Here is a 23382-nt window from a genome sequence, read left to right as displayed (position 1 = left end):
TTAAACCACTAGACAGCGCTGCAGGTTCTGAGGTTCTGCTCCCGCTGCAGGTTCTGAACGGTTCCACGTCTGCTAAAAAAAAGGCCTCAATTTACAGAGATATTTGTTTAAAATGTTTAAAAACAAAATACTAATCATGCAAAAAACTAAATATACTAAACAAGAAAATAGTTCAACTAAACAAATAACTAGCAAAAGAACTAATATCTTTGTAGCGGTCCAGTTTTAAAGCTAGAGTGAAGAACATGAAAAATGTATGATGTAATGATATAATATGAAACTATAAAACCTGATGATCCATCGGTACCAACCATGTCAGACTAGCTCGTCGTGAAGGAGGTTAAATAACGCTCCAAACTTGCGCTAAATTTTGGCGAGGAAAAACTGGCATGGTTGTTTTCAAAGGGGTCCCTTGACCTCTGACCTCCAGATCAGTGAATGTAAATGGGTTCTATGGGTACCCACGAGTCTCCCCTTTACAGACATGCCCACTTTATGATCATCAGTAGGGGTTGCGTCCGAAATTCCATACCAACTACCAGCTATTTAATTCGCTAAAACAGCATGTGAGATATGCACGAAACCTTAGTACCAAACCAACAGTACCACACATTACATACTACTTGCGGTGAAATATTACAGCATGGACACTACGGTGGCATACATATCCCACAATGCAATGCGGTAGTAACAACAACGTTCATAACAGACGTTGATTTCACTTTGCTAGGTGTAATATACATTTTAAATTAATTCAGACTTTGATTCTCACAAACCGTCGTTTTGGTCACGTGAGGTTGGCACGGGTTACCATGGTTACACGTCTCCAACCGGCAAGGAGGCTCTCTAAATTACAACTCGGTGCGTCCGAAAAGATTCATACTACTGTTTATTAATCACACAAAAGTATGTTGAACTATATAGTACAACTTTTGAGTATGACAGCTGTTGTTGCCTGTTGGGCTGCAGTTTGCCATGTTATGATTGGAGCATATTGTTTTATGCTAAATGCAGAACCTGTGAGGGTTTCTGGACAATATCTGTCATTGTTTTGTGTTTTTAATTGATTTACAATAATAAATATATACATACATTTGCATAAAGCAGCATATTTGTCCACTCCCATGTTGATAAGAGGATTAGATACCTGACAAATCTCCCTTTAGGGTACATTTTGAACAGATAAAGAATGTGCAATTAATTGCGATTAACTGTGGACATAATCGACTGACAGGCCTAGTTTAATCAGAAATGACAAAGTCTGCAAAAATAGTTTAGTCTGACACATTTTCAATAGTTTGTATTTTGTCTCTGGGAAGTTTTTTAGTCAATAAAATGTCTAAAAATTAATAAAAAAAATCTCCAGCCCAACTTCCCAGAGTCCGAGGTGACATCTTTAAATGTTTATTTTTGTACCACTAACAGTTTAAAACCCAAAGATATTCCATTTTCAAATATATAAAACGAGAAGCATCAAATCCTCGGAAAATATTAAACATCTTTGCTTGAAAAATTAATTTATTTTCTGTACACCGACTTATCAATTAACCGACAAAATGATTCCAGCGTTAATGTGTTCGGTTTAAAGTCTTTCTACATTTATTTGGATAAACTATTAAGACAGAAGATATGTGGAACCAATAATCATACGTAGTAAAATGATTTCCTTCAGTGGCAGCAGAGCCTCAGCGCTTCATTAAGCCTCTATTTAACAGTAAACTGTGTTGAGATTGATGTTCAAGACTAAAATAAACTGTTTCTATCAATACCGGTGAGCTGTGATGTCTCTTTATTACTGGTAGTTCTCTTTTGAAGGAAGATGCAACACATCAATGTCTGCTTTTATTCATAGTTTATTTCATAAATTCAATCATCTTTAAACAAAACATTCGCTTCTAGTTTCTCTCCTCCTCCTCTTTCTACTCTTCCTCCTCTTCTCCTCCTCCCTCCTCCTCTTCCTCCTCCTCCTCCTCTTTCACCCCGGTCTCTCCTGGTCTCTCTCCTGGTCTCTCTCCTGGTCTCCCTGCTGGACGGTGCCCTTGGCTCTGCCCTGCGCTCGGCCTGTGGTTGTGGGATGATGATGGATGATGAGGAGGAGGAGGAAGAGGAGGATGTGTGGAGCTGCCAGTCGGAGGATTCTTTGACTTCTCTTCGTCCTTCAGGTCAGAGCTTTCATCACTGCAGACAGACAGTATTTTTGTGTTTAACTGAACATCAGTCAAGTCTGTCAAAATGTGTAAAAAAACATATATATATTATATGTTTATTTATTATATGATATATATAAATATATATATATATATAAATATATATATATATATATATATATATATATATATATATACACATTAGGTGTGTACTGATCTGCTTATACTCGATGGTTTGCGTTCCTTCTCTTCTCACCTGTTTTGAACTTGGCGTGGCGGCGGTGTGTTTGTAGCCGTTGGCGTGCCGGCAGGTTTCTGATCATGCATAATAATCGTGTCAGAGTTCCCTCCCTGCTCCTCGCTCTCCTCGCTCTCCTCGCTGGACTGAGGGGAAAGCTGTGGTTTGGGGGGTCTGCTGGACCGGCGACAGGGAGGATCGGGGCCGTGGCAGTGCTGTGGCGGCAGGCTGTGGTTAAAGCGAGCCGCTGCCATACACTCTGCAGTCGTTTTATCACACACACACTGCAGCTTGTCGCATACGCTGACGCCGTGACCTGAGGAGGAGACGAGACTGATTAACGTGAGGTTAACGATGAAGAACGATCACTCCATCTTCAAACATTTAGTCATGTTTATCTTCGTACAACGGCATATTCTCGTGGCCATGTCATAGGGCCATTGTGAAATAAAAACAAATCAAATAGGGGGGGGGGGTAATATTATGAGAAAAAAACAGATTAAAGTCGTACCTGTACGAGAAAAAAATCTGATATTCTTTGAAATTAAAGTCACAAATTTACTGGAAAAAAACTTTTTTTTGGTCAAGGAACCACAAAGAAGATACAGATACTTGTTTTCTTTCATGTTATTTTTTTAACATAAATAAATACTAATATAATTAATATATTTTGCACTCGACGGCTCACATTAAAGCTGTGTCTAACGACGACGTCTGTAGTGTGAGGAGGTTAATCCAACCTTGCAAAGTGAAACGTTGTGGTTCCTTTTCTCGTACATTTGTGACTTTTTAATAAAAAAAAAAATCGTTTTTTCCTTTCTTGCGAATTTATGATTTTATAATCTCAGATAATATTTGAGTATTTTTTCTTGTAAATTTACTACTTAAGTCTCAGAATACCCAAGTTTTTTTTCTCATAAAGTTTTTCTCCGAATATTACCCCCCGGCTCTATATTTATTTATTTATTTATTTATTTATTTATTTATTTATTTATTTATTTTAACCTACAATGGCCCTAATACGTCGTCGTATGTTTGACCTTAAAGACGTGGAAGCGATCTGAAGGTCAGGTAGTCTCCCATAGAAAAGCAAGACTGTTTTGATATTAGTGAAGTGATGTGAGCCCTGTGATGTTAGTAGAAGTAAATCTGGATGTTGCAGCCATGTGTCAACTAAGTAAACATATTCTAAACAGAGCCGTATGTAATCCTTCATATCTTCATAACACTACGACTCAGATTAAAAACAGGAAAATACATGTTTAAGTGTCTAAAATCTAGTGTTAACCATCTACATCCTACTGGCCACAAGAGGAACTGTAACTCAAAGCTTTTCCACATTAGCTTCAACACTCAGCTGTGGCAGTAGTGTAACAAACATTAATGTTACTGTGCTCCTGCGGTGTAACAAACATTAATGTAACTGTGCTCCTGCGGTGTAACAAACATTAATGTTACTGTGCTCCTGCGGTGTAACAAACATTAATGTTACTGTGCTCCTGCGGTATAACAAACATTAATGTAACTGTGCTCCTGCGGTGTAACAAACATTAATGTAACTGTGCTCCTGCGGTGTAACAAACATTAATGTTACTGTGCTCCTGCGGTATAACAAACATTAATGTTACTGTGCTCCTGCGGTGTAACAAACATTAATGTAACTGTGCTCCTGCGGTGTAACAAACATTAATGTTACTGTGCTCCTGCGGTGTAACAAACATTAATGTAACTGTGCTCCTGCGGTGTAACAAACATTAATGTTACTGTGCTCCTGCGGTGTAACAAACATTAATGTAACTGTGCTCCTGCGGTGTAACAAACATTAATGTTACTGTGCTCCTGCGGTGTAACAAACATTAATGTTACTGTGCTCCTGCGGTATAACAAACATTAATGTAACTGTGCTCCTGCGGTGTAACAAACATTAATGTAACTGTGCTCCTGCGGTGTAACAAACATTAATGTTACTGTGCTCCTGCGGTATAACAAACATTAATGTTACTGTGCTCCTGCGGTGTAACAAACATTAATGTAACTGTGCTCCTGCGGTGTAACAAACATTAATGTTACTGTGCTCCTGCGGTGTAACAAACATTAATGTAACTGTGCTCCTGCGGTGTAACAAACATTAATGTTACTGTGCTCCTGCGGTATAACAAACATTAATGTAACTGTGCTCCTGCGGTGTAACAAACATTAATGTAACTGTGCTCCTGCGGTGTAACAAACATTAATGTAACTGTGCTCCTGCGGTGTAACAAACATTAATGTAACTGTGCTCCTGCGGTGTAACAAACATTAATGTTACTGTGCTCCTGCGGTGTAACAAACATTAATGTAACTGTGCTCCCAGCAGACCTGCTGTACTCACATCGTGGTTTCCCGTTCTCGCAGGAGATCTGAGCATTGAGCTTCCTGTCTGACCTGCAGCCCATGGAGCTGATCTGCTTCAGGCAGCAGTGATGGAAGAAACAACACCTGATGAAGAACGTTCAACAACGATTAGGAACCTTCTTAACTTCATCTGACAAATCAGCTTAGTATTAAAGCCACCCAGTGGAGTTTTTGTCCACTGGTGGTGTTTTTATGAGCCTGTCCTCGTGTTGTTTCTTGTGCTTTACTTGCACTTGCAGGACACACAGCGAGCGTACTCGTCTGTGACACAATACACATCAACGCCAACTGTGGTGGTCAATGAAACTGGCAGCTACCTCAAAGATTGGCTGATACAATACATTTATATAATACATTTGACTGTCTTTCTGTCAGTGAAAGAACATTTTTTATAAATGTTTTATGTTTGTCAGACCTCATGGATTATTACACGTGTTCTCCATATGAATCATTGGACCTCAAGGAGAGAAAATGTCTTCTTAGTTCATATCTGTACATCTTTTCATCACGTTCTTTTCTTGTTTTTGTTGTTGCCGACACAGACCATGCATCAGCTATAATAAGTGTCATCACTCCTTCTCCTGCAGCCGCTGACCTGTCCAGCTGGTCCTGAGGGTGACCGCCGCCCTCCTGTCCGCAGTAGCAGCCGTACATCTCGTACTCGTGTGGGCATCGGCCCGTCAGGCAGTGGAGCATCTCACCCAGAGCTGGCATCTCCCGTCTGGCTCGCCCGTCGCTGCCGTACAGGGTGAAGGAGCGACTGCATTCTTTGGAGATTGCAGGAGGAAACGCAGGTTAGTACGTTTTCAAACTACTGAACACGTGCCAAAGAGATTTAGACTGCGCAAAAATTTGATTAAGTTAATTGATTAAAGGGCTACGGACGAATGTGAAAATCAGCTTAAAGTGATACTTTAGAGAGATTTAAGAGAAAACTTGATTCCATTAGTGACATGCAGCAGAAAGAAATGGAGTTATACTGTTTCACCTTTGTTGTCTGGCTGAAGTTGAATGTCAGTCAACCCAACGGACTCCAGCAGGGACCAGGCGAAGAACGGCACCGTCCTCTTCTGAGCCACATCCCAGTCTGCCAACAGACAAACGGTACATTTAGGAAAACTAGTGCAGTGCCCGACTGTGTGCAGAGAAGTTAGCGGAAGTATACGAGTGGGACTACGTCTGGTTTTCAAAATAAGATGTTAATAACAAAAGGGAACTGTATATACAAAATACATCTATGGAAACGTTATGGTATGGTGGTAACGTAGCGGTCGAGCCGGCCGTCGCTCTCATCTCCGTGGTCGAATGGGCCGACGCTACGACTGTAGAGCACCCAGATACTGACATTTATGTTCTCTGCATTGAAACGGCCCCGATGGAGCTGACCATGGATGGATAAAGAGAACGGAGCTGACGGGAGAGCTAGAGACCACCTTGGAGAAGTTAGAGGAAGTAGTAACTACGTCTGGTTTTCAAAATAAAGGTGTTAACAAAGGGAACTGTGTATATAAAATACATCTATGGAAATACGATTGATTGATTATATTCACCAGAAGTATAAAACATTACATGTCCCTTATAGATTAAAAAGAAAAATACCACTAATCTGTGAGGGAAATGTCTTTATTCTTTGATTTATTAGTTGCTGAATAATAAATAATTCCTGACAATGACTGATATATTTGACTTCAGGACATCTCTGACTACATACATGCTGAAAATCAAACATTTTTACTGGATTCATTTAGAGATTTTCCAAAGTAAAAGTCCCTGGAAGTGTATGATTCAACTTGTTCCCATGGTAAGAAGTAAATCACAATAAATCATAATATCAAATCGCCACCCAACTATCGTGAATCGTCCCGGCCCGAGAAGATACCCTGGATATGTTGAACTCTGTGTTGAAGGACATTTAAAACCTCCTCACTCATTGGCTATGAGAGAAAAACTAGTTCCAAACCACGTTGAACCTACAAAAACAAAACGAAAACGCCTCGAGCTGCGAAAGAAAACATCCAATCCATTTGACTTTTCCAGCACTCGGTGTGTTTCTGCTCTAATCATCCAGTTTCCTCTTATTGTTAATGTCCCATTATAGGCTGCTGTTTCTTCTGGCTGTCATTAGAGCTCATAGATTCCTTTAATTTAACTTCTATACCTCCTTTTTAAATATAATTAACTTTATTGAACCCGTGAGAGAAACCTGCTTAATTTATTCATTTTTAATTTAGATTTCATTTAACCTGGCAAGTCAGTGAAGAGCGAAGAGGGCCAGCTGGGGAGAGGCAGACGGCTCCTTGATGGGGAAATAGAAGAAAAGAAAAGAGAAGGTAGGAAAAGAACACAGCTTGTATATTTATATATTTTAAATACAAACTCTACCATCTGTGTCTTTCTCCTGCGAGCTTGCTGCCAGCTCTTCTTCCTCACACGGGGCTTCTTCTGCTGTTTCCGACTTCTCCTGCCGCTCCTCCTCAGATTCAGAGTCAGCCGTCACCTGCGAGGTCACCGTCGTGGTTCGGGTGGAGGCGTTGGTCTCTGGTCTCGGTTTGACGGAGGTGACTCGGCTTCCTCGTGTTGTCCGAGAGACGCTTCTCATTGAAGTGGATGATGAGGTTGTGGGTTGTTGAGTTGCCTGTCCTGCAGCAGCATTGAAAATCAGTATTAATTATTAAATATCCAGTTTTTAGACATTATTCGCCTTAACAGTAGTGAATGGAAATACACGATACACCTATCTCCCGCTTCTATACTATCACGAATTATTTATTATCCAGCAACCCAAAAATCAAAGAATAAAGACATTTCCCTCACAGATTAGTGGTATTTTCTTTTTAATCTATAAGGGACATGTAATGTTTTATACTTCTGGTGAATATAATCCAATCAATCTGATTTCCATAGATGTATTTTGTATATACAGTTCCCTTTGTTAACACCTTATTTTGAAAACCGGACGTAGTTACTACTTCCTCTAACTTCTCCAAGGTGGTCTCTAGCTCTCCCGTCAGCTCCGTTCTCTTTATCCATCCATGGTCAGCTCCATCGGGGCCGTTTGAATGCAGAGAACATAAATGTCAGTATCTGAGTGTTCTACAGTCGTAGCGTCGGCCCATTTGACCACGGAGACGAGAGCGACGGCCGGCTCGACCGCTACGTTACCGCGATAAGATAACGTTTCCTATTAACTTTTTCACATTTTTTGTTCCGATATTTTGGAAACATTTTTCTGCCTTTTTTGGGACATTTTTCAGACTTTTATTCAGACATATATCGGCCTTTTCAGACTTATTTCGGGTCTTTTGTTTGAACATATTTCAGACATTTTCTGGAATTTTTTTCAGCTTTTGTTCGGACTTATTTTCAGACATAATTTGCCTTTTTTTAGAAGTTAGCATGCAGCTTTAGCCGTGATGTCTAGCTCTGCTTTTCCTGTCAATGTGTGAAACCCAAAGTGTTTCCATCCTTTACTGGATGTGTAGTGTTTACCACGCTGGGTTTAACATGTGAGGGTGCAGGTCGTATCCACGCTGACCCTCCAACGTTTTCTACTACTCGTCTCGTCTCGCTGCGGTTTGTTTTGCTGAGTGGATATGACGTCACGTTACTCAGACTACAACAATAAAAGCGTTAACTTCCTTCTACCTCTTCATAAACTCAGATGAAGCGAATATATCGATTCTTGCTTTAAGAAAATCTATTTCAAAATCTTAAAAAAAATAAAAAATAATTGCGATACAAAGGTGAATCGATTTTTGTTCCCACCCCTAATTATTACCAGATGATCTGAGCCACAAGTTAAATTCCATTTACCTCCATTGTGTCGTCGTGGATGCAGAAATCTCAGAGACAAATATCTCAATACCTGAACAAATAAAACCCAAACTATCTGCACGGGTAGCTGCAACTAGAGCAAGGGAGCATTCATGTTATACGACCGGATGGACGAACTCGCAGATTAAAGTGATTCTGACACTTTCTGCAACAGATGCAAATTCCCAAGATGGTGCAAACATTTAATTAATTCCACTCACCCAATGTGTTAATGATATGCTAATTCATTCACAAAATGTTTTCCCAGTGAAGTGCTGCTGTGTGCCTGGAGCTGCCTCACCTTGGCTCGGGGGACTGAGAGGAACAGCAGCAGGTGTGTGCGCTCTCAAGTCTTCCTCCCATGAATCAGGAGTTGTGGCTGAGACGGCGGCGGTTCTCCCTGGGTCGCTCTCTGGTGGCGAGCTTCTTGTCGAAGATCTTTCTGTCACCCTGGTAATCGTTTCTGGGCCCGTGGTAGTGGCTGTTATCACACACAGATTACAGAGCGAGGGGAGCAATCCTCCTTAATCTTTTATTTCTTTAAACCGTAATCTTTCCCCTCATATTCAATTATTACACGTTGAAGTTTTAACAGCATGTTAGTGACGTTCTCTAAATTTACTGCCAGTTTAAATATATTCACTCACTGTTGAGCACAAACCAATGTTAGCTGAAACAGGCGGCTAAAAAACGTTTTTCGGCACCCTATACTACGACTTTTTTTCAACATATTATACTATGACTTTTTTTTCGGCATACTATACTGTTGTTTTTTTGGATATACTATACTATGACTTTTTGTCATCATTTTTCGACATACTATAATGTGACGGTTTTTTTTACATACTATATGATGTTTTTTCGACATACTATACCATGACGTTTTTTTTTCAACATCATATACTATGACGTTTGTTTTTTTCCGGCATATTATACTATGACGTTTGTTTTTTTCCGGCATATTATACTATGACGTTTTTTTCCGACAATGTATAGTATGTCGGAAAAAAAACGTCATAGTATAGTATGTTGAAAAAAATAAAATCTCCACTGACCTGTTTGAGACCTGTTTGATGTTTTCTCTGTAAACGGCGTCGAGCTTCCTCTCACCTCGTTGGACTTCTCTGTGGTTACAGTCCGTGATGTTGTTGTTGTTTTGGCGGTTGTGGTTGTTAACACAGTCGTGAGCATGTCTCTGACTGAAGAAGAACAACAACAATAATAATGAGTTAGATTCTCAACCATTTTTAACACTATTGTTTTAAGCTTTAAGCTTAATAGTGTTTATATACAATGTAAAATCTGTAATGTCTCAGATAATAGTACAACACAAACAAATAGAGGCCAGTAAAAAGGTTAGGCAGGGGAGGATAACCTGCACTAATGTGCTTCAATTCATTATTATGTCATGTCATATTCTCCACCCAGGACGTTTCTTTAGTTAAACTCACCATGTTCATCTGAGGCTTCCTGCTCGACTTCATCCTCACCATCATCATCATCATCATCACCATCATCATCATCATCATCCTCATCATCATCATCATCATCATCACCCTCTTCCTCTTCTTCAGATGACTTTATTTTCTCAGACGGACTGATTTGTGGTTTTGCTGATGTCAGCGATGGAGTTGTGACGATGACTGAACCTGCAGAGACATCAGATTAAATTAATATCATGTCCATTTTCAGAGGGGTCCCTTGACCTCTGACCTCCAGATATGTGAATGTAAATGGGTTCTATGGGTACCCACCGTCAGCTGCTCCACCTTCACCCTCCTCAAACTCCTCTGAAATGACAAACAAAAATCACATTTAACACACATGGATGGATTTCAATACTACTCTGCATACTTTCACTTCACCCTTTACTTGGGGACAGCTGTGATTTGAGATGAATACTAACATTAGTATGCTCAAAATGTCATACTATTTCAAGAAAAAAATATGTTTTATTACGAGAATAAAGTCATAACTTTACGAGAAAAAAGTCGTAATATTACGAGAATGAAGTCCTCTATGGGCTTCCATACAATTGTGTTACTTCTTCTTTCAAACATTACACACTCTCTTTAAATTTAGTTTTTAAAACAGTTAAGAGCCTCAACGATTAATCGATCGCCAACTATTTTGATCATCGATTAATCGGTTTGAGTTATTGTTTTACCAGCTTCTTAAATATGACTATTTTCTGGTTATGACAGCAAACTAAATATCTGAGACATTTGAGGACGTCATCTTGGGCTTTGGGAAACACTGACTGACATTTTTCACCATTTTCTGACATTTTATAAACCAAACATCTATTATTGATTAATCAAGAAAATGATCAGATTAATGCACAATGAAAATAATCATTAGTTGCAGCCCTAAAATACTTATTTTAAGTGTATTTTCCTGAAAGTCCTGCAATACCGGAGTGACTGAAATTCAGTCAATCTTACTTCCCTCTTTTTTTCTGTTAATTCCAAACAAAGCAGATAAAATGCATCACTTCCTGATAACTTTGTTTTATGAATTAGACATCGGGTGAATCACTGCTCAGTTAAAGGAATCACGTCATGGAAATAAATTAAAAAAACATTGCCAACTGCTCTTTTATATAAAAAACGAGGACTGTTACCGATCGAGAGGAAGACAGACTGTATTATTTGCTCACCGCGGCTGACTGCTGGAGGATTGTGGGTCGTCTGATCCGTATTTATCTCTTCCCGCTCGAGTGCTTCCTCTGCTGCCACGGCCTCGTTCAAATCTGTAAAAAGCGGCGACAGGAAACGTCTGAGCCAAGTGAGTCATCGAGCAGCAGGAGTGCGAGCAGCGGGGAAATGATTATTTCTGGTGTTTTGGAAGCTGCGGGACGGTCAGCTCGAGCCAAATGTAATTATGAGCAGCTTGGAAAGACACACGTTTGCCAGAAAAGTACTTGCAGAAGGATCGCAGGAAGTACGTACGGACGGAAACGAGAAAACTGTTTTACCTTTAGAGATGAAACTCGTTGTTTCCTCTTCTTCTTCCTCCTCGGCTTCAACTTCACCTTCACCTTCCTCAAACTCCTCTGGAATGACAAAAATCACATTTTACACACACGGATGGATTTCAGTACTACTCTGCATACTTTCACTTCACTCTCACTCGGGAGCAGCTGTGATTTGAGATGAATACTAAAATTAGTATGCTCAAAACGTCATACTATTTCAAGAAAAACAATGTTATATTACGAGAATGAAGTCATAACTTTATAAGAAAGAAAATCGTAATATTAGGAGTATAAAGTCATAATTTAGTTAATGCTAATTTGCGTTAACTTAGACAGCCCTAGTTTAATAGTTTGTGAAATAATTCACTAAAAGTGAAAAATGTCAACCTCATGTTGGCGCTAGAGGAAACAAAGTCAGTAGGATTCATCCTACATGAATGCCTGAATACAAATCAGCGATCATAATGTTGATGCAGATTAATACATTCTGATGCGGTAGAGTCGTATATCTCTTTCCCCAGAAGGATTAATAAACTGTAATCTTCACCAGACATGACGCCTGCATCTGTTACAGCACGGACCACGTATACAGGAGAGAGGTGACATGTAGAAGACCTTTCTATCTTTAAATCCTCCAGCTTCAGCTCTCCGTGTTACACCTGTGCCCTGCGGGCCAATTAGAGAGCGTATACCTGCAGGCGTCAGCGGGGGGGGCAGGCCTGACGGTGGGGTGACGAGGTCGCCGTCCAACCACGCGGTGTCACTCTGGTTATCCAGCCCGCTGATCATTAGCGGGTCCATCTCTGCTGGCCAGAACACAAGAACAGCTCAGAACCGGGTCAAACCCAAGACGCACCGATCATCCAACTGTCTGAGGTTTAACTGTCTGGTTAGTCAGCGCAGGAAATATATTAATTATATTAGTATTTATTTATGTTTAAAAAGGATGATTTAAACATTATTACGTCTATTAGGGGCACATCGAGTAAAAAAAATCTGAGATTTTGAGGAGAAAATCATAATAATACGAGAAAAAAGTTTAATTTCATGAGAATGAAGTCATGATTTTACGAGAAAAAAAATAATAATTTTACGAGAATAAAGTCATAACTTTACAAAAGAAAAGTTGGAATATTATGAAAATAAAGTTATAACTTTACGAGAAAAAAGTCGTAATTATACGAGAATGAAGTCATAACTTTACGAGGAAAAAGTAATTTCCTCCTCCACAAAAGAGGCAATTTGCCCCAGGTTTTCTTCTCATAAACTTATGACTTTATTCTCAAAATCTTAAATTTACCTGCTGACAGGAAGGAAGAGTTGGAGAGCTGTTGGATCACAGAGTCGTTTAAAGCTGAGAGAACATCTGGAGAGAAGAAGGACAAGAAGAAGAAGGAGGAGGACGGGATGAGACCAGCAGACACAGGAGGGATTAAGTCTCTCTGTATATATTAATATTAAGGCTGTCAAAGTTAACGCGATAATACAAATTTGTTTTAACGCCACTAATTTCTTTAATGCATTAATGCAACTTGTGATTTTTAGGTTGTAGCGGCTCAGTTTTAAAGCTAGAGTGAAGATACTGGTATCATATGAAACTAGAAAACCTAATGTCCGGGCCAGACTGCCCGCATGAGCAGTGTGTGACAGCTGCCTCGCTGAACCGCTGTGTCTCTCACACGTGTGGCATCCACACCGTCAGTGTTTCGGCAGAGTTTGCCTTTCATAATGGCTATTTCCTTTTACTATAAATGTAACTTATATTTATTTTAGACAGAAAAAGGTTAAGAAACAGGAAGTAATTTGTAAATAATAGTAATAATCCACAATTAAAACCCCCGTACTATATTCATTCATGGAGCCGTGCAAGTCACTGCATGTTCTACAACACTGTCCTGTAAATATTTCAGAATAAAAGCCTTGTGTTAACAAATGAATGAATTATTATGAAATGAAAGCAGGAAGTCTTTACTTTTTTTTTATGTCTATGACATATTCCACATTCCACAGGTGTCTAGACATTTAAACAGTAGTAATGTTGCTGATATGATGTCAATATACAGTTAATAGATCACCTTCACTGTCTGTTGCTACTGTGAACAGCTACACTGCTCGCGGTAAAAATAAGCAAGACCTCGAATCTCTAGAAGACACGCAGCCGAGCCGCGCTGCTGACGTTCCCTTTGTGGCCCGGGCTTAATGAATCCATCGGTACCAACCATGTCATACTAGCTTGTCGCCAAGGAGACCAAATAACCCTCATCCAGATGACGTATTGCCAGTCTGATGTAGACCTCTACGAGAGCCGGTTTAATCCTCAATTGGCCCAATTCTGTTCTTCAAAGAGACTTTTTAGCTTCTATTTAGATCTACGATTATTTGACATTGACACACCTAGAACATATGACGCATGTCTTTTCATTACTTATTCCTGAAATCACCAACACAAGTTGATCTGTAGTTCAAACAGTGAAATATTTATTCAAACAGAAACACTGAACTTGGAACTGTCTGACGGGCTCCGACAGGCTTTACATCACTTTTCCTCTGAACTTTAATAAACTCAGCTCCTCCTGCTCCTCTCAGACGGAGAGACAGATCAAAAGGAACTGGATTTTTTTTCCGTTCTCCAGCTGTGCGTGGGCAGCAGGAAGCCGCAGGATTAAAACGTCGAGAGGTCATCGTTTTAATTGGCTGAGAGAGACGCAGAGGTGTGACTCAGCCAATCAATCGCTTCCCTCTGATCCGACATCGCTGACCCCGCTCGCAAAACTGACGCAACCTCCCCCCCGACTGACGCACCGTCTGGAGAAAGCTGACGCAGACGTTTTTGGTGGTGCGGTGGTCGTGTCCTGTGTGAGCTCCCTGACTCGGCGTCATTCGATCAGCTTTGATCAGCTGACGTCACTGAGACTCACCCGCTCCGCTGAAGGCCTCGCTGAGCTCCTCGGTGCTGCCGAACACATCTGAACACACAGAATCACACTAATGATGAGAGACTGTTGTCGGGTCTCTCTGCTCCGTCAGACAGTGTCGATTCATTTTAATCCTTCCACAACGACGTCAAACACAATGTGCATTCAGAGCTGAGTGATTTATTGATTTAATAATGTAATGATAATATTTTATCATGTTTATAAGAATAACAAAGTTGCCAGTGTGAGGCTGGTTTTGGATTAAAGGTCTTATGCATTTTATTGATATGTTGGCTAGAACATTTTGTAGGTGAATTTAAACAAGAAATAGTACAATAAATATAAAGTATAAATATAAATATATATATATATATATATATACATACATATAGATATAATATATATATGTCGTATTTCATATTAAAATATAACATATAAATACATTAACAATGTATGTAAATAAAATTTAAATAAATACTTACAAAATATAAATACATAAAAAAGTAAAATAAATATGAAGTATAACATATTATATATCATATTTTTATACTATATGTTTATTTTACTTTTTTATATATTTATATTTTATTATTCAGTTTTTATTTATTTTCCTTTTTTAAATTAAGCAAATTATGCATGCATTTATTCCTTTTTCATTATGTATATATTTATATGGAAAAGGAGCATGGTAATAATATGTTTTGCTATCTTGGAATTATGATGCCTCACAATAAAAACATTTGAAACAGATTCAAATTTGTCAAGTATTTTTATTATTGTAATATTCGGATTTTAAGTAAACTACATTTGGGTATTTTTTTCCAATTTAGTTTACTATAACTGAGTGAAAAAAAAAAGTATGTTTACTGGTCATATTCTCCGTACTAGTAATCTCTAATCTACGACGAAGTATTAGGGCCACATCGAGGAAAAGTAAATAAATCTGAAATTAATGAGAATAAAGTCATAAATTTATGAGAAAAAAAGTCAGAATATTACTAATAATAATTTCTGGAAGCAAAAATATCAATAGAAAATATTATTCTGTTGAATGTCCCACTGTGAGGAAGTTACCTGTCTGATTTGTAACAGAGCAGGACGACGCAGCGAGGTCTCGCAGTGTTGAGTTGTAGGAGCTCTGAGCCACGCAGTCGATGGCGGCCTGGTCACATTCACAAAACGTCTGCTGACACCAATCACCGGCATCTCCGAGACAAAGAAAAGAGCGTTAATAAACCGTGAGGTTGCCGACACTCAGCGGAGATTTCTGTCATTTGCAGCCTCATATTTAGTGTACAGATGATTTTCTTATCTAACTCTCAGCAAGAACGCAAATAAGCGTATAGGCTATTCCCCAAAAGGTCCTTTAAACTGTAAGTCTTACCACAGCTGCTGTTGGCTGCTGAACAGGTGAAGTTGTTGGGGAGGAGCGGCATCTCCGGCCTGCAGGGGGCAGCGATCTGATAACACAGCCGGTGAGTCTCACAGCATCTGCAGCAAAGAAGACATGAGACATAAGTTAACTAATGCATGGTACCAAAGAAGGTATATTAATAAGAAGTGGAAGCTAATTGTTTGTTCCATTCATTGCAACATCGGCGCCCAGCAGCAGAGCTACGCTTCCGCCATTTTGGACTGAAGGCGACTACCGTACGCCAGTACAACGTACGCCTACAATACAATTTTATGTAGTAAAAAGTCCTGTTATTTGTCTGAAGACCACGTCTTTATCTGGTGAACTCCTGGGGTGCATCGAGGACTGCTGGTTCACAACAACAACAACAACAACAACAGGTACAATGTGTCCTCCCTCACATAATTAAAGGACTGAAATATCTCTGATGGGGGATGGGACAGTTTGTTTGTCAGTACCGATGACTCTCCCGTGTTCTGAAGCCTCCCTCTCCAGCCTGTAGTCAAAACATCTTTCTGCCCGTCTGAGTTTTACTTTGCACATCCACCGCCTCCAGACTCTGAATTCAATTAAGCCACCATGCTGTATTTTAAATTCAGCAGCAGCGGTCGTCTTACTCACATGTCCAGAGCATCCACGGGGTCTCCGGCGGCCACGTATCTGCAGGAGCAGCCGTAATCTTCCAGGTCGCGTGGGCAAAGCCCCGTCGCACAGCGGAGCTTCAGAGCAAAGCTCACCAGCGAAGGGAAATTATCGAAGAGCGAGTGGAGCCAGGTGAAGCGAAGGCCGAGACAATCTGTACGAAGAAGAAGAGACAAACACACACAGAGACTCGATTTCCTTCCACGGTTGCAGGTGGAGAGCAGAGCGATTTAATCATAGATAATCCTGTTGGCGGGTTCCAATAACCTGAGTCCAGAGCGGCGAGCGGGGCTGAACATTATTTAGGCCACCAGCTCTCCACATGCCAGGTGAGCCCACGGTGCTGATTAGGACTCGAGGTGTCTCAGAACATCACAGCTGGTGATCAGTCGACCTTGATGTTTAACAACATCAGAAAATATCACATAAAGTCAGGTGGCGTCTAATTAACCCTCTGAGACCCACAACAGACCGTTCTTTTGTTTGTTTTAGGGGGTCTTTAGGGGGAGATAGCAGGTCAGCAGTAGATGTCACATAGAAGTGGTGTACATCATCTGAAAGCTGGAACCTGACGATTAATTTACATCTCAGAACATGATGATAGAAGTATATGATGGTCATCCCCATGCTCTATTATGTCTCAGAAGTTGTTGCAGCAATGTTCTGGGTTGATACCATTTATGACACAGATTTGGTGCTAAATTTAACAATTTCTTACCACTGGAGAATTGATAAAAATGATCAATAATCCCTCCAAAATACCACATTAAGACACCAAGACCTTGAGGAACACCAAAGAATAAGCAATGCTGTGATTTGGGATAAAAAACGTTTGACATTTTGGAGATTTCTGCAAGAATTGCATTTTTCGGTGATTAGATGGCGAGCACTTCTGTTGTGTAAACTGCTCAGAAACCCCCTTATTGATCAATCTAGCTAGGAAAGCCATCCATCCTCTGAATGCTCTAGGTCTCTAGTCTGATCCATCCATCCTCTGAATGCTCTAGGTCTCTAGTTTGATCCATCCATCCTCTGAATGCTCTAGGTCTCTAGTTTGATCCATCCATCCTCTGAATGCTCTAGGTCTCTAGTTTGATCCATCCATCCTCTGAATGCTCTAGGTCTCTAGTCTGATCCATCCATCCTCTGAATGCTCTAGGTCTCTAGTTTGATCCATCCATCCTCTGAATGCTCTGGGTCTCTAGTTTGATCCATCCATCCTCTGAATGCTCTAGGTCTCTAGTCTGATCCATCCATCCTCTGAATGCTCTAGGTCTCTAGTCTGATCCATCCATCCTCTGAATGCTCTAGGTCTCTAGTTTGATCCATCCATCCTCTGAATGCTCTAGGTCTCTAGTTTGTGGCTGTAAAGTTTCATGAGGCTGTGATTATCCTAGAGGTCACCACAGGTCATTTTATACAGTGAGGTCAATGAAATGTCTCCTATGGGGACTAACATCATCACACATGAATACAGTTGAGCTCATTGGATCCACCAGAGTCTCAGCTTTACAGTGAGACACAGTTTATGGAATTCAAGACTGTTTACAGATATAGCTGCATATAACACTGAACCCCCGTCAGCACGCTGACCTTTCTCACATGAAACGCTGCGTGACTGACGGTTTGAACTCAGTCAACCAACGAATCGCCCACTTTGATGAGCTGATTCATTCATTATCATTAAGCAGAGCTACAGTATGTGTCTCTATGTGTGTCATAATGCTCTCTACATAATGTTTATTCTTCCTCACCAGTCATGTGATCTGCGTTTTGGTCTCCGGCCTCCGGGTCCGGGCAGAAGACGGAGCCGGCAGAAAGCGCTGAAGACAGAGATGAGTCATTATTATAATAATAGTGATTTGATTTAACCCATCAGTAAACCATCACATTACATCATGCCACATTAGTATATGAAGCATGTTGGAGGTTTTCTGTAGTAATAAATGGATTTCTTTAAACAAGTGGTGGTGGGTACGTATGTTTATGGGAAGGTAGACGTGAACTCACCGTCTGGAACAGCAGATAGCATGAACATCCATATCAGAAACATGACTTGTTTCCTGCGTTCAGAGGGAGAAGGGTTGTGTTTAATGATGGACTTTCAGTTAGGAGCAAAAGGGAAAGAAAACCCCCAAAAGATGACGCTCTGAGCATCATCACTGCAAAGCAAAGCTACGATTTGTCGGTTGTTTTATAGTAAAACATTTGCTTTGTTTGTTTGTCAGTTCTTAATATTCTCAATCAGGTTAACAATAATGTTCAAAATGTACCTTAAAGGGAGATCTGTCAAGTATTTAATCCTCTTTTCAACATGGGAGTTGACAAATATGCTGCTTTATGCATAATCCATGCATTATCCATAAAACCCATTTACATTCACATATCTGGAGGTCAGAGGTCAAGGGACCCCTTTGAAAATGGCCATGACAGTTTTTCCTCTCCGAAATTGAGCGTAACTTTGGAGCGTTATTTAACCTCTTTCATTACAAGCTGGTATGACATGGTTGGTACCGATGGATTCATCAGGTTTTTCTAGTTTCATATGATACCAGTATCTTCACTCTAGCTTTAAAACTGAGGAGTTTTCTGGATAATATCTGTCATTGTTTTGTGTTGTTAAATGATTTCCAATAAAACATATATACATACAATTGCATAAAGCAGCATATTTGTCCACTCCCATGTTAATAAGAGTATTAAATACCTGACAAATCTCCCTTTAAGGGACATTTTGAACAGATAAAAAAATGTGCGACCTTTGTATAAATGTTAAATACCTGAGATTTGATGAGCTTTTCAACAGATGTAAAATAATACAACAGCACAGAAGGTAGAAAAGAGCTCCACGTCATCACAACTGCAAAAGCTTGTAAGATGAAACATACGTACTCATCACAGGGGACCACAAATGTCACCATTATATTTTTTTTGACGGCGTAATAGAGACCTGAACTCACCCCCACATCTACAGCTCCATAAATTACCCCCGTCATTACAGCGACTGATTACTGCCGCGCCAGACGAGACGGGCGACCTTCTCCGCTCGCCGGTTTCAGTGTCTTTAATGGCTTCAACAGCTCGGCCCACCTGTGGCTCCGCTCTGCTCTGCTCCGCTCGGCGAGGTGACGAAGTGTATCATTACGGTTATTCAGGCCCGGAGCACGTTTCATTAAGAGCAGAGTTATCAGCTCTTCTGGTGTCGACGCAGCGCAGAGGAGGTCAGCTGTCTCCTTAATGCAGTTATATATGTATGTACTTCATCTTTAATGTCAGCTCAAAGCTGAAGTGGTCAACTCTGCATGTTAATGCATCCAAATGACAACAGAGAGTCGTTTATACGATCTATGGAGGGTTTTTATCAAAATAAGCACCTTTGAGGCATGTTATTATATTATTATATTATTATACTGAATATCTGTCTATAAGAATGTGTACGTCACTGTCTGGCTTATAGCGGAGCGGAGAAATGGAAGGAGCCACCAGTTGTTGCTGTGTGGTGGCTGAATGGGGAGTGGTTATGAGGAGGGATGTCACTCCTCATAACAGTCTGGTGTCACTTCTGGTTGCAGAAAAACAAGATGGCAACAGTCAAAAACCACAATGGCGAAGGCCAAAAACCAAGATGGCGACGGCCAAAAACCAAGATGGCAATGGCCAAAAACCAAGATGGCGACGGCCAAAAACCAAGATGGAGACGGCCAAAAACCAAGATGGCGATGGCCAAAAACCAAGATGGAGACGGCCAAAAACCAAGATGGAGACGGCCAAAAACCAAGATGGCGATGGCCAAAAACCAAGATGGCGATGGCCAAAAACCAAGATGGCGATGGCCAAAAACCAAGATGGCGAAGGCCAAAAACCAAGATGGCAAAGGCCAAAAACCAAGATGGCGACGGCCAAAAACCAAGATGGCGAAGGCCAAAAACCAAGATGGTGACTGCCGAAAACCAAGATGGCGATGGCCAAAAACCAAGATGGCGACTGCCGAAAACCAAAATGGCGAAGGCCAAAAACCAAGATGGCGATGGCCAAAAACCAAGATGGCGATGGCCGAAAACCAAGATGTCAACGGCCAAAAACCAAGATGGCGACTGCCAAAAACCATGGTGGCGATGGCCAAAAAACAAGATGGCAAAGGCCAAAAAACAAGATGGCGACTGCCGAAAACCAAGATGTCAACGGCCAAAAACCAAGATGGCGACTGCCAAAAACCAAGATGGCGATGGCCAAAAACCAAGATGGCGAAGGCCAAAAACCAAGATGGCGAAGGCCAAAAACCAAGATGGCGACTGCCGAAAACCAAGATGGCGATGGCCAAAAACCAAGATGGCGACTGCCAAAAACCAAGATGGCAAAGGCCAAAAAACAAGATGGCGACTGCCGAAAACCAAGATGGCGATGGCCAAAAACCAAGATGGCGATGGCCAAAAACCAAGATGGCGATGGCCAAAAAACAAGATGGCAAAGGCCAAAAAACAAGATGGCGACTGCCGAAAACCAAGATGTCAACGGCCAAAAACCAAGATGGTGATGGCCAAAAACCAAGACGGCAACGTCCAACAACCAAGATGGTGACGGCCAAAACCCAAAATTTTCAATGTATTTGTGCCAAAAGTGTCCCACAGCAGCAACACGAGTAACCTCTTGAAACATTTAAAAACACCCTGAAAGTTCATCCAAGTCTCCTGCACCACCGTCTGTCTGACAGAAGACGTCACAGGAGAGTTTAGAGAGAGGTAAAGCATATCCAGGTACAGGTAGCACCGCTGTTTGTTTTTTTGTTGTTGTTTTTCTTAGAAATTACCATTATTTAAAAAAAAAAAAAAAAGAAGTCACATACCAATTTAAGAAATGATCAGTGTCGGTAAAATTTGAAGAAAAACAGTATTTGTTTGAATCAAATTTAAAAAGTGTAGAGTGTCTTTATCAGCTGCTGAACCAGTCAGGAAATGTGCTTCAAAACTCCACTTTCACTTAAATCAGATAAAGAATGACAACAACACAACAAACTAACAAGCCTCCAAACACTGACCCAAAACCAACCAAACAAAAGTTCAAAAACCAAAGGAAGTCTTACCTGGTTAGTGAGGTGGCGGCTGCAGAAGTTGTGGTCTCTTCATTGAATAATTAAACCCTGACTCATTGTAAAGAAGCTCACTCAGCTCTGATGGACGTTAGCAGCCAACAGAGACGCTGGAATCCTGTTTTTACAGCTTTCGCAGCCTCGTTTCTGTTTATCAGTCGGACTGAGGAGGCGAGCCCCTTCAGTTCGGGTCTTATTGGCTATCAGGTGACACCTGAGCAGGAGCTTATCCTGGTTTGGTTCCTGTGCAGGTATTTGAAGCTTTAACGGAGGTGGGGTCCTGACAGAGGGACCCACAGAGTGGTCTTTGTCCCGCAAGGAGGGGGCTGGATTTGTGACCCAGGGGTCGACCTGGTCTTATCTGATCCTCCCAGGTTCAGATCAATGACTACCTGCAGGGATGGGGGGTCAGTGAAGCAGAGGAGCTGTGGGTTTAATAACAGGGTGATAGTGGGGCATTGTGTAGGTCAGGTGGGGGTGGGGGGGCAGTACAGATGTTTATGTCAGATGTTACATACAGCAAGTGGATAAAATCACAGGAACAGGAGTACTGACCAGTTTGGTTTTAAAGCTGCTATAGGTGTTGATTTGACCCAATTCCAATCCTCTCACTACCCTCGTCCACTCTGTTTGTGCGTTCGCGTGGAGCGTCTGCCATCCCAAACCAGTTAGCGGGGAGTGGAACCCTCCAACAGCGAGCCTACATCGATGTCGACTTAACCAGCTGACGTGCAACGCCGCTTTATGTTCCTCGTGAAACACTCTCCGATGTCAGTTCCATGTGACTACCGGTACAAACATTTACTGTAAACTGCTCAAACTAAGATAGACTTTTAAGTTGTTGTTATACAGACGTTATCAACTTACAGTAACTAGACTGTATTTAGGATCAAATGTCCAGTTTAGAAAACGGTAGAAGTGTTCATTTGATTGTAAAGTGCTGTATATTTATTACCTCCGCCAAGGCCGAAGGCATAGGAAGGAGGTTATGTTTTCACCGGCGTTGATTTGTTTGTTTGTTTGTTTGTTGGAGGATTACTCCAAAAGTCTGCGATGGATTTGAATGAAATGTTTTGGAGGGGTGGGGTGTGGCACAATGAACAGACTCAGACTCCAACACAAACTACACGGAAGCACCAAAACCTCTTGGTTGTATCTAGTGAAGCTGTTAAACAGTGTTGGCCGCGGTCGGAGGACGCGGGGGAGACCGTAGCTTTGGTCTCCAGGACCGGAGTCTCTGCTGTACTCTGCTCCTCTGCTCCTCTGCCTGCCTTCACTCTCACACCGCGCTCGTTCTCGCTCCACCTCTCACGTGCATGCTGCTCACTCCACACTGCAGAAGAGTTAGTTTAGCTCTGAGAATATCTAGTGAATGTTCAGTGGACGTTTGTGCAGAAATAACTGCTGCAGCTCCTCCAGACCAACAGAGGTTTCCCGTGTCTTGTGAAGTGACGGGGCTCCGCAGAGAGAAACGTTATCGTCTCCGACCAAAACTCCGGTGTCTCCCCTGTTCCCTCCGGCCGCGGTCGGGAGGCTGAGGCAGGAAAAGCCAACACTAGGATCAGCATTGATTCATGGAGAGACCTTCATCTAGTCAGCTAACATTACTGCTAAGCAGCTGAAATATAGAGTGATATTGTGCTTTTAGCTGACGTGTGTCTCCTCACTGTGTTGAGCGATGCTCGAGCCCGAGCAACAGGACGCTGACTTTCGTTGACTTAACGGCCACAGGTGTCGCTGTTAACAAGACATTTCT

At 41.2% G+C, this 23382-nt stretch overlaps 1 protein-coding gene and 1 long non-coding RNA gene across 2 annotated transcripts; both read right to left on the bottom strand.

Annotated features, from left to right (window-relative positions):
* Positions 1-1843: 1843 nt before the first annotated feature.
* On the bottom strand, positions 1844-16767 carry oc90 (otoconin 90; the record flags this gene model as incomplete). The annotated part of the gene is made up of 16 exons (XM_074650614.1): positions 1844-2178; positions 2404-2701; positions 4757-4863; positions 5375-5546; positions 5768-5866; positions 7162-7419; positions 8894-9073; positions 10347-10382; positions 11252-11344; positions 11570-11647; positions 12262-12372; positions 12870-12935; positions 14488-14535; positions 15559-15690; positions 15869-15975; positions 16520-16767. Coding segments are annotated over 16 exons (2292 nt in total), but the record flags the coding sequence as incomplete, so codon positions are not given.
* Positions 16768-18151: 1384 nt separating this feature from the next.
* On the bottom strand, positions 18152-22880 carry LOC141776250 (uncharacterized). The gene is made up of 3 exons (XR_012595716.1): positions 21621-22880; positions 18551-18603; positions 18152-18363 (listed from the first exon to the last, which is right to left on the bottom strand). It is a non-coding gene; the product is annotated as an uncharacterized LOC141776250 (long non-coding RNA).
* Positions 22881-23382: the final 502 nt, after the last annotated feature.

Source organism: Sebastes fasciatus, chromosome 11, assembly GCF_043250625.1.
Source record: "Sebastes fasciatus isolate fSebFas1 chromosome 11, fSebFas1.pri, whole genome shotgun sequence".
Classification (NCBI taxonomy): Eukaryota; Metazoa; Chordata; class Actinopteri; order Perciformes; family Sebastidae; genus Sebastes; species Sebastes fasciatus.
This window is presented reverse-complemented; position numbering and strand designations above follow the sequence as displayed.